Source organism: Hipposideros armiger, unplaced genomic scaffold (assembly GCF_001890085.2).
Source record: "Hipposideros armiger isolate ML-2016 unplaced genomic scaffold, ASM189008v1 scaffold_724, whole genome shotgun sequence".
Lineage (NCBI taxonomy): Eukaryota > Metazoa > Chordata > Mammalia > Chiroptera > Hipposideridae > Hipposideros > Hipposideros armiger.
Genome location: NW_017732074.1, coordinates 675,703 through 692,756, shown reverse-complemented (window position 1 = coordinate 692,756; position 17,054 = coordinate 675,703). Strand labels below are relative to the sequence as shown.

General features: G+C 36.5%; 1 protein-coding gene across 1 annotated transcript in view; it reads left to right on the top strand.

The window, feature by feature from the left end:
• KATNBL1 (katanin regulatory subunit B1 like 1) overlaps positions 1 to 17,054 on the top strand; it is a 45,451-nt gene that overhangs the window by 15,298 nt on the left and 13,099 nt on the right. The window contains exons 2-4 of the mRNA XM_019627221.1: positions 12,795 to 12,925; positions 13,810 to 13,850; positions 15,286 to 15,565. Coding sequence (XP_019482766.1) covers positions 12,809 to 12,925; positions 13,810 to 13,850; positions 15,286 to 15,565 — 438 coding nt within the window. The 5' untranslated portion in view covers positions 12,795 to 12,808. The remainder of the gene's footprint in view (positions 1 to 12,794; positions 12,926 to 13,809; positions 13,851 to 15,285; positions 15,566 to 17,054) is intronic.

Here is a 17,054-nt window from a genome sequence, read left to right as displayed (position 1 = left end):
TCTATGAGTGTTGTTTTTTGTTTTTTTTTTAAGACTTTTCTTTTTCATTGGGGAATTGGGTGATGGGAACAGCGCTGGGGAATTGGGGGGAAGGGGAACAGACAAGTTGCTGTCCTTTTGTTCTTCAGTGTAGTTGTGGAGGACGTCGCTTCACTGGCCCATGTTATATTATCATTGTGCTCTTCCCGGCATGGCAACTCACATGAGCTGCCAGCTGCTCATGCTGGCTGCCAGCCACTCACGGTAACTTACAGCAGCCCACTGCAGCCTATGCCGTCGCCGGCGACTCACAGCAGCCCAGCTCCTGGTCAAGTTGTTGTTCACCATCTTAGCTGTAGAGGGCAGTGTCACTGGCCCTCATGTGGGATCTGAACCGGGGACTGGTGCTCAGATCTGGCATCCCAAGCCAGCTCCTAACTAACTGAGCCACTTGGCCGGTCTCTTTTAATATATAGGTTCCTCCTCTTTTTTTTTTTTTCCCCCTGCAAAGTATTTGTTGAGGAAACTGAGTTGTGTCCCAAAGAATTTCAAATTTTCTGGGTTTTTCTGATTACATCCCCAAAGGTAGTGCTTATTAGGTTCTTCTCTGTGTTCTGTATTTCCCTTAAACTGATAGTAACAGGTAGTTGAGGCTTGATTATGTTAAGGTTAGATTTTTTTTTTTTTTTAGATTTTTTTTTTTGGCAAGCATATTTAATAGTAATGTTATGTAGTATTTCCTGTTATATCACATCAAGAGTCATATAATGTCTCCTAAAGTTGATTAGTGGTTTGGGTGTTGTCAACTTGATCTATCCATTATGCAGTGCTCAATCTTCTCTCTTATCTGTTTTTGCTTTTTATTAATGCTTAAATTGAACCATCATTTCTGAAGAACTAAAAATATAGAAATAAGGAAAGCTCTAGATTCTAATTTTTGAGTACATAAGAGTTTTACTATGTTTGCTTAAATAGAGAGCTTGCCCTCATTTCATTTGTACAATTTATGGTTTGTCTTCAGGACTCAGATTTAGTGTGACCTGAGATACATTCCTGGATGCTTTGCAGCCTCTCAGATGCACTGCTGCTGCTTTTTTTTTTTTTTAAGATTTTATTAGGGAATTGGGGGAGGGGAACAGCCAAGTTGTTGTCCTTCAATCTTAGTTGTGGAGGGCGCAGCTAACTCAGCTCCAAGTGCAGTCGCCATCCAGCCGCCCTTCGGCAGCTTGTGGCCACTTAGCTCAAGGTGCCGTGTTCAATCTTAGTTGTGGGTGGGCGTAGCCCACCATCCCATGCGGGAGTTGAACTGGCAACCTTGTTGTTAGGAGCACGTTCTCTCACCAGCTGAGCCATCCTGCCACCTGTTGGCAGCTCAGTGGCAGCTCAGCTTGGGAACAGCNAACTGGCAACCTTGTTGTTAGGAGCACGTTCTCTCACCAGCTGAGCCATCCTGCCACCTGTTGGCAGCTCAGTGGCAGCTCAGCTTGGGAACAGCTCACTGGCCCATGTGGGAATCGAACTGATGACCCTGTTGCTCAGAGCTTGCACTCTTAACCAACTGAGCCACTCGGCCAGACCACACTGCTGCTGTTTTATCAACCTGTACTATCAATTTCTCTTTTAGAACACTTAATTGTTTTATATGTTTTGGCTTTCTTGTCATTCTTCTATGTTAGGCCATGAGCTTCTTGAGAAATAAGACATGTACTTTTTCATTTATTTGTTTTTATTTAATTTATTGGGGTAACATTAGTTAATAATAATATAAATTTCAGGTGTACAACTTTATAATACATCTATATACCCTGTTGTGTGCTCACCACCCAAAACCTAGTCTCTTTCCATTACCATATATTTGATCCCCTTTACCCTCTTCATCCTGCTCCCACCCACCTTTCCCTCTGGTAACCAGTCTGTTGTCTATATCTATGAGTGTTGTTTTTTTGTTTTTTTTTTAAGACATGTACTTCTTATTCATCTCTTGAAACATAGTAGGTGGTCAGAATACATGTTGAATTGAATACATATGCTTTCTTTCTGTTAATCATTTCAAAAATGAACCTTAAAATACTAGGACTTTGATTGTGATGATATTCATTTGCTCACTGGAGGATAGGACATACCTTATATATATATGTGATGTTTTTGTATATACTTAAATTAACTAAGAGTTGTTAAATTGTCTTTTAGGTTGTGTATGTGAAGGTATGAAATCAGTCCCTGCCCATGAGAAGTTTTGCAGTCTAGTTGGCAAGAAGAGACACACCTGGATCAGCTAAATGTCTTGCTTACATTTAGGCCCTCAATTATTTGTTAATTGTTAAAGTCTTAAACTATGTGATATTAATTAAATGTCATTAAAAGGTGGTGAAAGAAGAGGTCAATGAAGATAGTAATCAAGAAATGCTTGAGAAGATTTGAACTCAATCATTATAGTAAAAACGGTGTGATGAATGGAAGTGGGGGCAAGGGACTTTTTGGGGAGAAGAAACCATTTGTTTCCTAAAAATCAAATATCAGGAGAGGCAGGAAATATCAATAGCAAAAGCTTAGAAAATGAGACCTTATGTTATAAAATGTGCTTTCTGTGTTTAAGGATGCTTACAGTGAGCCTGGTCCTACCCTTTTCCCTTTTTCCTTTTCCGAAAGCTTTAATGTGGTTAGTTTAAGTTTTTGCCATCTTCTCATAAACTGATTCCCTTGATCTCTCCGTGAAGTTCCAATGTTAGTGCTCTGCTGCTTTCCCCCTGCCTCCCCAACCCCCAAGTTTGCCTACTACTTTGAAATCACTTTGATGACTTAAAATAGTCTTTCCTTAAGTTTTAACAGTTTGGTAGTTAACTTATTTACACACACACACACACACACACACACACACACACACACACACACACCCATTCTCTTTATTTTAGTTTCCTCCTGTATTCAACAACAACAACAAAAAACCCTAATTTATTGACCGCAGGTTTTTTTATTCTTTTGGAGTAAGGGTAAAAACAAATATCTTTACTTCTATAGATGAAGAAAATGAGGCCCAGCTGTTTCCAAGGTCACCTAGTGGGAAAGATGGGAATTTGAACATGGATCTTTTTTACCTAATCTTTTAGCTACGCCACCTTACGGTTGGATGAGTCTTTAATTTTTCACCCGGGTAGTGAGCTGTGATCCTACTGCATAGTAAGCAGAAAGCTTTCCTGAGAGCTGGGAGAGGTAGGAGGAGCCTGAAGGCCTTTGCAAATAAAGTTTTTTTTAGCTCCCGCTGGCCTCCCAAGTGAGGAACTCACTCCACCTTATTGCACACGAAGGGCACTGAGGGCATCTTACCAATCCTAGGGCCAGACTCAGCCCACACGGTTGAGTAGAACAAAGAGAAAGCCAGAAGAGCTGGCCTGAATCATCACCAGTCAAAACACATAAATATTCCAGATGCTTTGAGGAGCATTCCTGGAACCTCCAGGACTAAAGGATAGACCAGTTGCTTAGAGAAAAAAAAGAATGGATATGGCCCCGGTGGAGCCATATCACTTCTGTCAAGTGAGTGCTGAGTGTCCAAGGAGCCTAGTGAAAAGCCATGAATGATGTGCTCTGCACCTCAATTTTTTAAAGTTAGGTTATTGATATATCATTTTCATGAGTTTTGACATACATGCAGTTGTGTGATCACTACCATAATCAAGATATAGAACATGTTCCTCACCACCAAAAGTAGTCGCTTATCCCTTTGTAGTCAGCTTCTGCCATCCCTCAGCCTCTGGGAACCATTGATGTTTTTCTTTCCCCACAAGTTTGCCTTTTCTTAATGTCACAGAAATGAAGTCATATAGTCTTTAGCCTTTCAAGTCTGGCTTCTCTTTCCCCATTAGCACAATGCGTTTGAGATTTATTCTCATATTGTCTGTGTGTATTAGTAATTACTATGTATATCAGTAATTTCTTTTTCTGCTTGGTAGTTGATAATTCTTATAGAAAAATTTATTCAAAAATCCATCTAGGAAAGTAAGCATTTTAAATGAGTTGGGGTGACCAGACATCTGAATTTGCTTGGAACAAACCTGGTTTATGCCTATTGACCCATCATAATTTTTAATAATATCTCCTTTCACTCTCAAATGTGTCTTGGTTTCAATGACAAATTATATAGTCACTGTAAACTGAGTGACAAGATATAACCATAGTTTACTTGCTCTACAAAGTTGTCAAATTTTCCTTCCAAAATACCAGAATTGTGTGTGTATACTATATATTATATAAATATGAGTGATAACAGAAATAACTTACATGTAACCTCATTTTGATCTTTACATCATATTTCCATTCTTTATTTGAAAAAACAGATTCAGAATGGAATAAATGACCTGCCCAAAATCACAAGCTAGAAAACGATAAAACCTGTGTCATCTCTACACATTCACCCTTAATCTTATTAATTGAGAGGCAGTATAGTGTGTTGGTGAAGGGTAGAGGCAATGGTGATTGAATGCCTGAGTTCCAGTTCTGACTCTTCTACTTTATTGCTGTTTGACCTTGGGCAAATAATGTAATCTTTCTGTGCCTCGGTTTCCTCACCTATAAAAAGGGCATAATATGATATATCTACAATGCCTATGGCTAGCATGTGGTAAGCTTTTGATAAAGACTATTACATTTAATGATATTATTGTTATTTGATTAACACCAATTCAATGGAATAGTCTTCCTTTAACAAAAACCTCCTGTATTCCGTGTGTGTGTGTGTGTGTGTGTGTGTGTGTGTGTGTGTGAAAGAGAGGGGGGGGTTGCTCTTTTTCACTTCTAATTAAAAAAAATCATTAACCTCTAATAATGTGGTACTGGATTATGAAGGCCTTCAACATTTAGGTAAATAGTTTAATCTTGGTGTGGTAAATCAATCCCACAAATTACGTTCGTTGGAACATGCGCATCTTTCAAATTCTGAACGTATCTGGCAGAATAAAAAAAAGTAGGCTGGTGGCTAAGTTTGGGGGTCAAAGTTAAATAAAATTATGAAGGCTTCTCAGAGCCTTTTTAATGTATTTAATTAATTTCCAAGAAGTAGTTTAACACGCAGCTTATTCAGACTTATTTGAACAGTAAAATATCCATTAAAATCTGTGTGGATACTCTAAATATAATTTGGGAAATTTTGTAGTAAACAGTAGGAAACATTGGAGATTTGAGGATTTTGCCATGAACACTATAGGCAGTGATTGTAAAAGACGATTTATGGGGACCAGGAACAGACTGGGTGGCAGGAAAACCAAATAATTCTTATGGAAATTTAGGCTTGATGTGATGGGGCTAGAGATCTGACAGTGGAAAAAGGAAGGTCAGAATGGACCCCTGAAGGAAGATTCAAGAAGACTTAGTGATTGTTGGAAGGAAGGAGAGAGGAGTCAAAATAACTCCCAGGTTTCTAGTTTGAGAGAAATGTGATACCAATAATTTAAAATGTGGTAAACAGGAAGGGCAGCTAGTTGATTTGACATTGGAAGAGATGGAAGAGGTTTGTTTTAGATACATTGACTTGGGTGGACCTAGCCAGGAAGCTGAACACATAGACGGCAAAGGAGAGAATAGATCTAGAGAAATAGCTCAAGTCATGAAAGAATATTTTTCCAATTTTAGCTCAGAGAGTAAAGAGTTGTTGAAGGAAAAAGAACCAAAAGAGAGTAAGGGAACAAGGAGAGTCCAGATAGTGCTGTGTCATGTGAACAGAAAGATGAAGGCAGTGGGGGCATTGAAATGAAAAGCTGAATGGTGCTGCGGAATGAGCAGTCCTTCCAGTTGGCTTGGCTGACCTTGGTGAGCACCGTCAGTGCTGTGAAGACTCCCTTATAGCTTCAAGTGACCTTGAAGATGCATTTATTTTTAGATGAGAGGGCAAAATAAAGGCAAGGTTGTAAAGGGTTAAAGAGAAAATGGAAACTAAAAAGCACTCATTGTAGAAATTTGGCAGGAAAGAGAAGTAGAGAAAGAGTATAGGAGTTGATAGGGGAAACCTGAGCATGTTTGAAAGCAGAAGGGGAGGAATCAGTTCAAAGGGAGAAATCGAAGATATAAAAGTGTGTGTGGGAGCTAAGTCCCCAATGAGGTGAGAAGGCAAGAACTGAGAAAATTAGATGGAGTTGCCCTAATTTTTAAAGTTAAAATAGATTCTTCCTATAAAATGTTACCTCTGTGTATTAGCATTTACACCTTTTTCACTAGAAGGGAGTTATAGAATTAAGTAGCTTTTTGTAAGTAAAGAAGTGACCTAATTAAGCTAAAATATTTATTTCTTCAGATTATGAAAATAATTCATGTTCATTGTAGAAAATAGAGAAACATGTAAATGAAGAAAAAAAAATCACCTGGAATCCCACCAGCAATAAATAACTTCTGTTAGTGTTTTGATAGAGCCCTATCGAATGGATTGATTATATATATTTATATATATATATAGGAAAACCAAGAGTATATTATACATTCAGTTTTCTGTCCTGCTTTTAAAAATACTATTATTTTTGAACCTTCCACTTTACAAAATATTCATTGTAAATAATGTTTTTAATATTCCATGTTAAGCACTGATCCCATCTATATCAACTTTGGCATTCTCAGTTCCTTTTGTATCTCCTTGTTTTTTAACCTGATCCAAATTCCATTATTAAACATAAGTGCTACAGATACCAAAGTAGCTGAATTTAGGAGGTAGGAATTGGTATCTCCGGGTCCTAAAGATTGTCCCAGAAAAATCTCATCTTTACCTTCTGTTCCTCTCCCCTTCACTGAAATTCTTGAAGAAAAAAGTATATGTTCATCCTTCCCTTTCAGTTTTTGTGTGGCAGCTGCCTCATGAAGAAAGCTATGGTTTGTCTTGAAGCCCTATAATTCCCCTGTGGGTCCTTAGAAGAGAGAAGAGGGGAAGGATGGGAGGTAGGGTTCCCTTATAGTTTATGTTCATCTGTCCCTCTTTTGTCATCTCAGAAAAATAATACTCTCATCTTATTTGGCTTATTTGGCTATTCAGGATTGAAAATGTTGACTACTCTAGTTCGGAATGAATTGGATTCAATTAATGAAAACAAAGATGTGGGGTAATGACATAGATTCTATGCCCTACACTCTGCCACTAAGTGTCTTTGGGCAAGTTTCTTGATCTCGCTGGATTAAAAAAAAAAATTAGACTGAAGCTTTAAATTCTAAAACCTCTTTATGTATTTTATTATTATGAGGTAGTCGTTAGTGGTTATAAACTTTCAGCCTTGAGACTCTTGGCAAATACCATACACACCCTTTGTAATAGTGAGAGTAACTCTGGTGGTGAAGAGAGTCACTGATACCAGGAATATTATAATTCTTTGTACACGAACTGCCTAGTGAAATTGCAGAGTTAAATACAATATGAATTATTGATATACTATAGTATATTGATGTAAAAAGAAAGCTTAAGTTAATTTGCTCTTGACCCGTAACTTCAGTTATTAGAGACAAAAGTCCAGACATGTTTCATTCCTGTGTGATGAGCTTGTCTCCCTGGGAGAGGTAGGGAGTATCTAACACTTAGAGCTATTTACTCTGTTGATTTGGCAGACATTGTAGTAAGTTATATGAATAGATCCCTTTTCATCTTTCTGGCAGGAGATAGCTGCTATATAAAGGGAATTCATCCCTCCAGTTCCTTCTACATGCCACTTTTTTTCTACCTTCTCAAGAAGATACCTGTAGCAATTGCTATATTGTCTTTATTTAAGAAAATACACACGGTGTCCAATGTTCAGAATAATTATAAGTAAAGTTACTATTTTGTCTTCTCATTATCTCCTAGCCCTTGCTTTATCTTCGTTCTCTTTTATTCTTTTTTCTTGAAAAGATTATTCCCTTTTTGTATATTATCAAACGGCACTTCAGAAATCAACAATTGCTTTAAACTATCTGTGTAGCACTGTCAAGTGTTTTTTTGGGAAAAGGATAATCCTATATTATTGCCTAAGGGAGGTACTACCAAATGCATAAGGCATAAAGCAAAATGGAATTTGTAGTATAAAAATCCTTTGTAATGAGACTTTACCATTACAATTTTAATAATTTCCTTCACTTTTTAAAGCTTTATTGAGATATAATTTACATGCCATGAAATTCACCTGTGTTAAATGTACAGTTTACTGATAAAATTATAAACAGAGTTGTGCAATCATCAACCAATCAAATTTTAGAACATTTTCATTACAGCCTCCCCCTTTCCCTCCCCCCAAAGAAACCTCGTGCCCATTTGCAGTTATTCCCACTCCCACCTCAGCCTTAGGTAACCATTTCTGTCTATAGGTTTTACTTTTATGGACATTTCATATAAAGGGAATCACATAATATGTGGTCTTTTCACTTAGCATGATGTTCATACATATTGTAGCATGAATCAGTACTTCATTCCTTTTTGTTGCTGAATAGTATTCCAAATGGATATAACACATATTGTTTATCTATTTACCAGTTGATAGACATTTGGGTCTACCACCTTTTTTACTATTTTGAATAATGGTGTTATGAACATTTGCATATGAGTCTCTGTGGACATAAACTTTCATCTCACATGAATAAATATGTAGGAGTGGAATTGCTGGGTGATACGGTAAATCTATATTTAATATTTTAAGAAACTGCCAAGCTATTTTCCAGAGCTCCTGTACCATTTTCCATTCCCAGAGTAATGTGTGAGGGTTCCAGTTTCTCCACATCTTTCTCAATACTTATTGTTGTCTGTTGCTTTTTTATAGCCATGGTAGTGGTTGTGACGTAGTACCTCATTGTGGTTTTGACTTTCATTTTCCTAATGATGTGAAGTCCTTCACTATTTAAAAAATGTGACATTGTGCTTTAAAAAATTGTTTTAACCTATGAAGAAATGCATATTTTTCCCATATGAAGGGGAGACAGACTATCAATAACTGTTCTCTTCTAAAGGAAAACTATTCAAATTCTATAGACTTAAAAAATACGTGTGTGTGTGTGTGTGTGTGTGTGTGTGTGTGTGTGTCATAAGTAGAGCTAATCTATGGATAAAGGATTCTGGAAAAGACATGACTAGGAAAGGCTGAACTAAAGACAGAGATGAATGTTTCAACTAATTATCATTTTTATATAGTATAGAATGGAATTTTTACTAATTCATTCAACATGTATGTATAGAGTGCTTTCTGTATGCCGGGCAGTGTTGAAGGTCTTGGAAATATAACAGTGAACAAGCAATCAAGTTCCCAACCACCCCTCATGGAGCTTACATTCTAGTGGAGAAGACCTATGATAAACAGACAAATATATGTATATGTCTAGTAGTGATAAGTATTATCAAGAAAAACAGGGTAGGGTAAGGAGATAAGAGATGTGAAAATAGGTGGTATTTTAGAGGGTGGCTCAGGAAAAGTCACTCTGAGGATGGGGTATTTGAACAAGAACTTTAAAATGTTATAAGGAAGCAAGCCATAAGAATATATGAGGGGGGGTCGGCCGAGTGGCTCAGTTGATTAAGAGTTGGCTTAAGAGCGCAAGCTCTGAGCAACAGGGCCGCCGGTTCGATTCCCACATGGGCCAGTGATGCTGTGCCTGAGCTGAGCTGTCGCTGCCAACAGGTGGCAGGATGGCTCAGCTGGTGTAACAACAAGATTGCCTGTTGAATGGTGGGCTGTGCCTACCCGCGACTAAGACTGAACTCAGCACCTTGAGCTGAGCTGCCACCCAGGTGGCTCAGTGGATAGAGTGTGCAGTCTTAACAACAAGGCTGCCGGTTTGACTCCCGCATGGGGTGGTGGCTATGCCCACCCACAACTAAGACTGAACACAGCACCTTGAGCTTAGAGGCCACAAGCTGCTGACGAGCAGCCAGATGGCGACTGGCGCCCTCCACAACTAAGATTGAAGAACAACAACTTGGCTGGTCCCCTTCCCCAATTCCCCAACACTGCCCCCATACCCCAATTCCCCAATAAAATCTTAAAAAAAAATAAAAAAGAATATATGAGGGGAAAGAATTCCTCAGGTACAGAGTACAGCAACTACACAGCCTTCAGATGAGAAATTTTATAATCCATCCTCCACTGATCAGACAAATTTTGACATAAATAGACATAAAGCGTCTTTGGTATATTAGAACAAGTTACTTCTCAGAAATTTTTTTTTTCAAGATTTTATTGGGGAATTGGGGGAGGGGAACAGACAAGTTGCTGTCCTTTTGTTCTTCAGTCTAGTTGTGGAGGACGTTGCTTCACTGGCCCATGTTGATATTATCATTGCGCTCTTCCTGGGTGAGGCAGATCAGTCGCTGGACAGCCGTTCCCGGGTAGCTCTTGGCAGCTCACACCGTAAGCCACACACAGTAGCTTATGGCAGCCCACTGCAGCAGGGGCTGCAGCCTACGCTGTTGCCGGTGACTCACATCAGCCCAGCTCCAGGTCGAGCTGTTGTTCACCATCTTAGCTGTAGAGGGCAGTGTCACTGGTCCTCATGTGGGATCTGAACCGGTGCCCTGCTGCTCAGAGCTCGCGTTCCCAAGCCAGCTCTTAACCAATGCGCCACTCGGCCAGCCCTATGTATTTTTTAAATGGGGATTATAATATCTGCATCAGAGATTGTACTGATGAATAAATGAGATACTCAATATAAAGCATCTGTAGTTCCATGTTAAGTGATAAAATGGTGGTAGTTATTAATTTATTGGAAATTATTGTTGTTATTGTCACATCACCCATTTTAGGTTTTCAAAATTAGTTTTCCAACTATTCTTTAGTAACCTTTGATTTTTGTATGTTTTAAAATTTGTAAAATCTTAAATCAGATACTACTCTTTTAGGAATGTCATAATCTTAATGAAATAGGACCATTACATCAGCTTCAAACTATTATGCTTTTGATTATCATTCTACTATATTTATTTTTTAAATATTAATGACATTAGAGACCTCTTTCTCTAATTACTTTTATTTCTCAAGGTTCATTTGTGATAGAGGCAGATTTATTGATGAGTTGGATTCCAGAAATTTGACTTTTTTATAGATTGTTTAATAATCAGATTACACCTTTTGACAGAAACATGGATCTACTCTAATAGTGATTAATTTCCAAGAGTCTTTGTTGGTTGGTTGTCTCATTTGTGTTTCATGGATGCAGTTTGTTTGTATCTCTTTAGGATTTTTTTTGAAAGTCAGGTTTATTGAGATAAAATATACATATAATAAAAATTCACCCTTTGTATTGCATAGTTTTGACAGTTAAGTGACTATCACTGTAATCAAGATATAAAACAGTTCTTTGGGGACTTTGACCATCATTGATGGTCAGTATTTTTAGATGTGTATGTATGTCTGTGTGTGTCCTTCTGGGATTGATCTTCCACACTCTTTTCTGGAGGGTCTAAGCCTGGCTGCAAGCCCTCTGTGCGGCAAGTGGTAGAAAGAAGGTTAGAGGTCTCAACATGCAGTATGTAAACTTTCACTTGATACACGTTTAGAATATGTTTCTCTCATCCTCATTTGTGCCTGTTGTTCCACACCCCAAAGACTCTTTAGAATTTCCCATACAATAAATCTCTAGTTTTTTACTGGAATAGGGAAGGGGATCTAGGGTTCTGTGTCTATCGTACTTGTTCTTAAGCCCACCTTTATCCCCACTTCTTGATGTCCTTAGTATTGCTAATTCCGGAACCTTTTAGGAATTCTGCTTTTTACATTTCCTCACAGCTGATTTAGGATTTGCTTTCTCAGATCTGCTAAATCATTTATCACTTCAGCTTTGCAGCTTCCAAAATGTTGCTGCTGTCATTTCCTCTTCCCTTTGCTGTCATTGTAATAGGGTTTCAGGGAAGGGTAGAAGTAATTGCGTGTTTAGTCTGCTATCTTTAAAAGTCTTCCTTACTTTAAAAAAAAGATAAATAAAAAAACACTTACCTTATGGACATGACCCTTAATGATCTAGCTTCTGCCTATCTCTCCAGCCTTATTTCTCACTCTGCTGCAATCTACCCCCAGCCTAAGCTCCAGTCATATGCATCTGCTTAAGATACTGCCAAAGAAACTGTGTTGTTTCATGTCTTTCAGTTCTGCACGTGCTATTGGTCCTTTAAGACTCTCCTTAGTGAAACTTTGCTGATTCACATGGGTGCCCCCTGTCAGTACTTATTGTATTACTACAAGTATTTATTTTCTACAAAAGTCTCATCCTAGAGGTTTCTTAATCTGGGGGGTACAGGTGGAAGGGCTGTCCATGGATAAAATATAATTTGAGGAATAGGATAGTGGATTATTTTTTCAAAGGTAGAGGAAAGGTTTAGAGAGCTAGCTGCAAAAATGAAACAAAAATGTAAGGATGTGGCATAAAACAAGTCAGATATAGATAGTCTGATTTTGGTTCTTCTGGCTGCTTGTGGTTGTGTATGTGATTTGGTTCCAAAACTTTAGGCTTCTGTACATTTTGATGACATAGACACCACTACTGTACACATAGACTTGGATTTCATAACCTGTAAATTTGAATTTAATATATGGCTAGTGATATGGAAAATAGGGAGATTGACATGTTGTGTTGGCAAAAAAATATATATGCCATATTATTGTTACTGGTTGCAACTAAAAAGAATGAGAACAGATTAATTTTTTTGGAATACCCTGCCTTATGCTTCCTCTGTGTTTCAGTTTTTTAAAAATATATAAATTAGAACCATGTCCTCTGCTTTACTCGTAAGCCTCTTAACATAGTGTGGAGGTGTTGTATTTTTATATGTGTATTAAGGATATAATCAGACTCTGTTGCATTTTGTATTTTACATTTATTATTTTTATTTTGTCTAGGTATTCAAGAGATTATGGCATCTGAAACCCACAATGTTAAAAAACGAAACTTTTGTAACAATATTGAGGATCATTCCATTGATCTCCCTAGAAAAAGAATCTCTAATTTTACTAATAAGAACATGAAGGAGGTAAGTTCATGGTTTCTAGGTAATGGGTAAGATAGCATCTTAATCTGTTCAGGCTAAGAATATCATAACAACACCATAGACTGGGTGGCTTATAAACAACAGAAATTTATTTCTCACAGTTCTGGAGGCTGAGAAGTCTAAGATCAAGGTCCTAGCAGTTTTGGTATCTGGTGAGGATCCACATACTTCTGCTTCATATATAGCTATCTTCTCACTGTGTCTTCACATAGTGGAAGGGACAGGAGAGCCCTCATGACCCAGTCACCTCCCAAAAGCCCTGCCTCCTAATACCATCACTTTGGAGGTTAGAATCTCAACTTAGGAATTTTGGGGAGATAATCTTTCAGTCCATCACAGACAGTTTAAACTGTTAGGCCTATGGATAGCTCTGGTTAAATAGTTTAAACAATGGGAGGTACAAATTCTGCTTAACTTCCCAGAATTAAGTAGAATTAACGAAATACTGAAAACTTTATATTCTGAAAGCTCTAAAAGCTTTTTGGACAGTATATTGTTTTGGTATGATATAATTTTAATATTTTAGTTTAACATCAAAGAGGAATCTCAGGTGCTTTTTTTGTTGTTGTTCACTATTGTAAGGCATATTAGCACTGATAAAATTTCTTTTAAACCATATAGAATTTAACTTATCACCTATAAGTATAATATGTGACTAGTGGCATGAAAAATTGGGAGATAGATAAGTCAAAAACACCTATATACAATTTTCTTGTAACTAATGATTGCGATAAAGCATTAGAACAGAAAAAGCTTTAATCTGAAAAACAGCTGTTGAATTTCAGACTTGTTGATATCAATCCAAAGTTTACATTGCTTTATTAAAGAATTTAAATATGCTGCAACTATCTACTTTTATTTTTCAGGTTAAGAAATCTCCAAAACAGTTGGCTGCTTACATAAATAGGTAAGAGCATCTTTAAAGTTTGTGGGAAACTGTAAATATTGAAAGCTGGGTAAGAGTAAAAATAGGGAAAAAATAAGTATTCTCTTTTACTATAATTTACTTATTGTCTTAACAACTCCTTTGTACCAGGCACTAAATACATCAATATTATCTCTAATCCTTACAGTGGTCCTACTGGATAAGTATCATTGTTCTCTAACAGTTGATGAGAAAAACTAAAAACCAGATAGATTAAGTGATTTGTTCAGGGTTATACACCCAAAAAGTGATAAAAAATGGCATTCGTTCTCAGATCTGCTGAACTTTCTATCAAACTTCTGGTTCTCAGAGTCATTTTCTACTAAACTATTGGTTCTCAAAGTGTGGTCTCCGGGACTTTGGGGGCCCCTGAATCCCTTTCAGGGAGTTTTTCAGGTCAAAACTATATTTGTATCAATATTAAGACGTTATTCACATTCTTCATTTTCATTCTCTTACAAGTGTACAGTAGAGTTTTCCAGAGGCTAAATAATATTTGATATCATAATAGATTGGAGAAGCAGATATGAGAGTCCAGCTGTCTTTTTGTTAAACTAGATATTAGAGATTTTGCAAAGATGTAAAACAGTGTCATTCTTTTCTCTCTCTCTCTCTCACTGTGTATGTATGTAAATATATATTGAAAATACAGGATTTTGGGGGTAAAGTATTCTGTTAATATGTAATGAGTATCATTTTTTAAGGGAATTAACACATTTTTTCAATTTTAGTTTCTAATATAGTAAATATCAATAGATACTGCTCACATTAAAAAATTATTTTGAGACTCAAAAAATTTTAAGAGTGTAAAGCATTCTGAGGACAAAACATTTGAGAACCACTATTCTAAACCATGAGATGTACTCTATTGTGGTTTATCTTTTTATTTTAGCTGAGCCATGTTGGCAGCTTAGTGGCAGCTCGGCTCAGGCTGGGAATCGAACCTCTGTTGCTCAGAGCTCGCACTCTTGAGCAAGCTCTTAACCAACTGAGCCACTCGGCCGGCCCTATTGTGGTTTATCTTATTCAAACAAAATTAAATATACTTCAACTTAATCAAAATAAACTTTAAAATATTCAAGCATGTATATTTATCTGTCATTTTGTTAGAAAAATTTTAGGTGACTAGAAATTGTTATAATTTTCTTACACCTAGAATGGCTTATATTTCATTTTAAAAGCATCTAGTTATTATTCCTCTTTTCATTTTCATTTGGTATAAAGTATCCTTTTCATTCCTTTTCAGTGGTTTGTAATTTCCCTCTTTGATCTAAGATTTAAGATTTTTAAAATTCTATTTACTTGTAATTTTAGTGGATTGTGATCACAAAATGTAGCCTATTAAATCTTTCAGTTTAAAAACTTTTCAAGGTTTTCATGTGGGTCTTTCATTTAAGAAAATTAATTATTTTTACAGAACAGTTGGACAAGCTGTGAAAAACCCGGATAAACTACGTAAGGTGATTTATCACAGAAAGAAAGTTCATTATCCTTTTCTAAATCCTTGTTACAAAAAAAAGCAGTCCCCTAGAAGTGGGGGCTGTGACATGGCAAATAAAGAAAATGAACTGGCTTGTGCAGGCCACCTGCCTGAAAAATTACATCATGATGGTCGAACATATTTGCTTAACTCCAGTGATTCTGGTTCTTCACAGACAGAAAGCCCATCATCAAAATATAGTGGGTTTTTTTCTGAGGTAAGTAATTTTATAAACTTAACTTTATTCTTGCTATATTATTGGGTTTTTTTTGTTTTTTTTACTGTTGGATTATTTTTTATTTGCCGTATTCTGCTAGCAGAAAATTTTACCACCCATTGAATTCAGACTTATTTGAATAATTTTAACTCCCTGAGACAGTTTTCCAGATTAACCAAATTTGAATCAGGAGTTTATTCCATTTCTCTAAGTTAGTGATATCTGAGATGGGTTGAAATGATTGACAAGCCGCCATAAATATCCAGAATGGCAGGTAAGCCAGTAGAGATTTACGGAAGGGAAAAGAAATCTTACCTAAAAAGCAGACCACCAAAGCCAGTTATCCAGATACATTTTGCTTGGCTCTCAAAATTTCATAGTAGAAGCTTTGTTTTACCAAATCTGCTAAGATGTACAGCTCTTCTGGTTCAGACAAAATTAGTTGTTTGAATAGGGTCAAGGGAATATTTGGGGCGGGAGGGGGCAGTGATGAAAACATTGTAAAACTGGATTGTTGTGATGGTTGCACAGCTCTATAAATTGATTAAAAATAATTGAATTACATACTTTAATGGGTGAGTTTTATGGTATGTAAATTAAACTTCCAAAAAGTCATTTTTTATAAAAATGGTCATTTGAAGGAATGGTTTGATAAAATTTGTAAACACCATGAGTTTATAATAATAATTATTATTACATGTTTATTGTATATGTTGTAGAAAATAAACCCAAAGGAAAAAAATTATCCATAATCTTGATGTTTGGAAATAACTATTAAATTTTTTATGTATCCTTTCTCTTCATACTGTACATATTATTTGATAACTTGATGTTTAATAAATTTAGATATTTTTTCATGTGATTAAATAACGCTTCTATAATTTTTTAATAGATACATAACATTACATTGTTTGAATGTACCTTAATTCCTTTAACTATGATTTGGTAAACTTAGTATTGTTTCTCTCTGGCATGACAGCTTAAAAAGCATTTTCTGTGGCATACAAGCAGAAAAAAATTAAATTAAAATGGTCATAAGCATGTGTAGGTGAATGAAGATGAGCATCATATTTAGGATAATAATTACAAGCAATAAGATGAAAGAAAGGTAGAAAATAAAGTTATTAACTAAAACCATAATGAAATGATACAAAAATAAAGAATCTTTTTGCTAATGAAAACATTCTCGCAAAATTTAGATCCTGGAGTAAGAGAGCTAACATTGCTAGGAGAAATGAAGGAAGTGTGTATAGTGTCTGAGGAAAGAGGAAGGAAGGAAAATTTGGCTTAATAGTGAATTATGGTCCCTGGAGATTAGGATGGCAGCTAAACTTTAGTGTTAAAGAGAATCACTGCCATACTAATTCATTCACAAATATTTATTGAGGATTCCTACTGTGTAATGCATTCTAAAGGCTTTGAGGAAATAGATTGGTGGGTGAAAAACACACACTGCCCCTACTTTCATGTAGTTGTAGAAGTGGTGAGG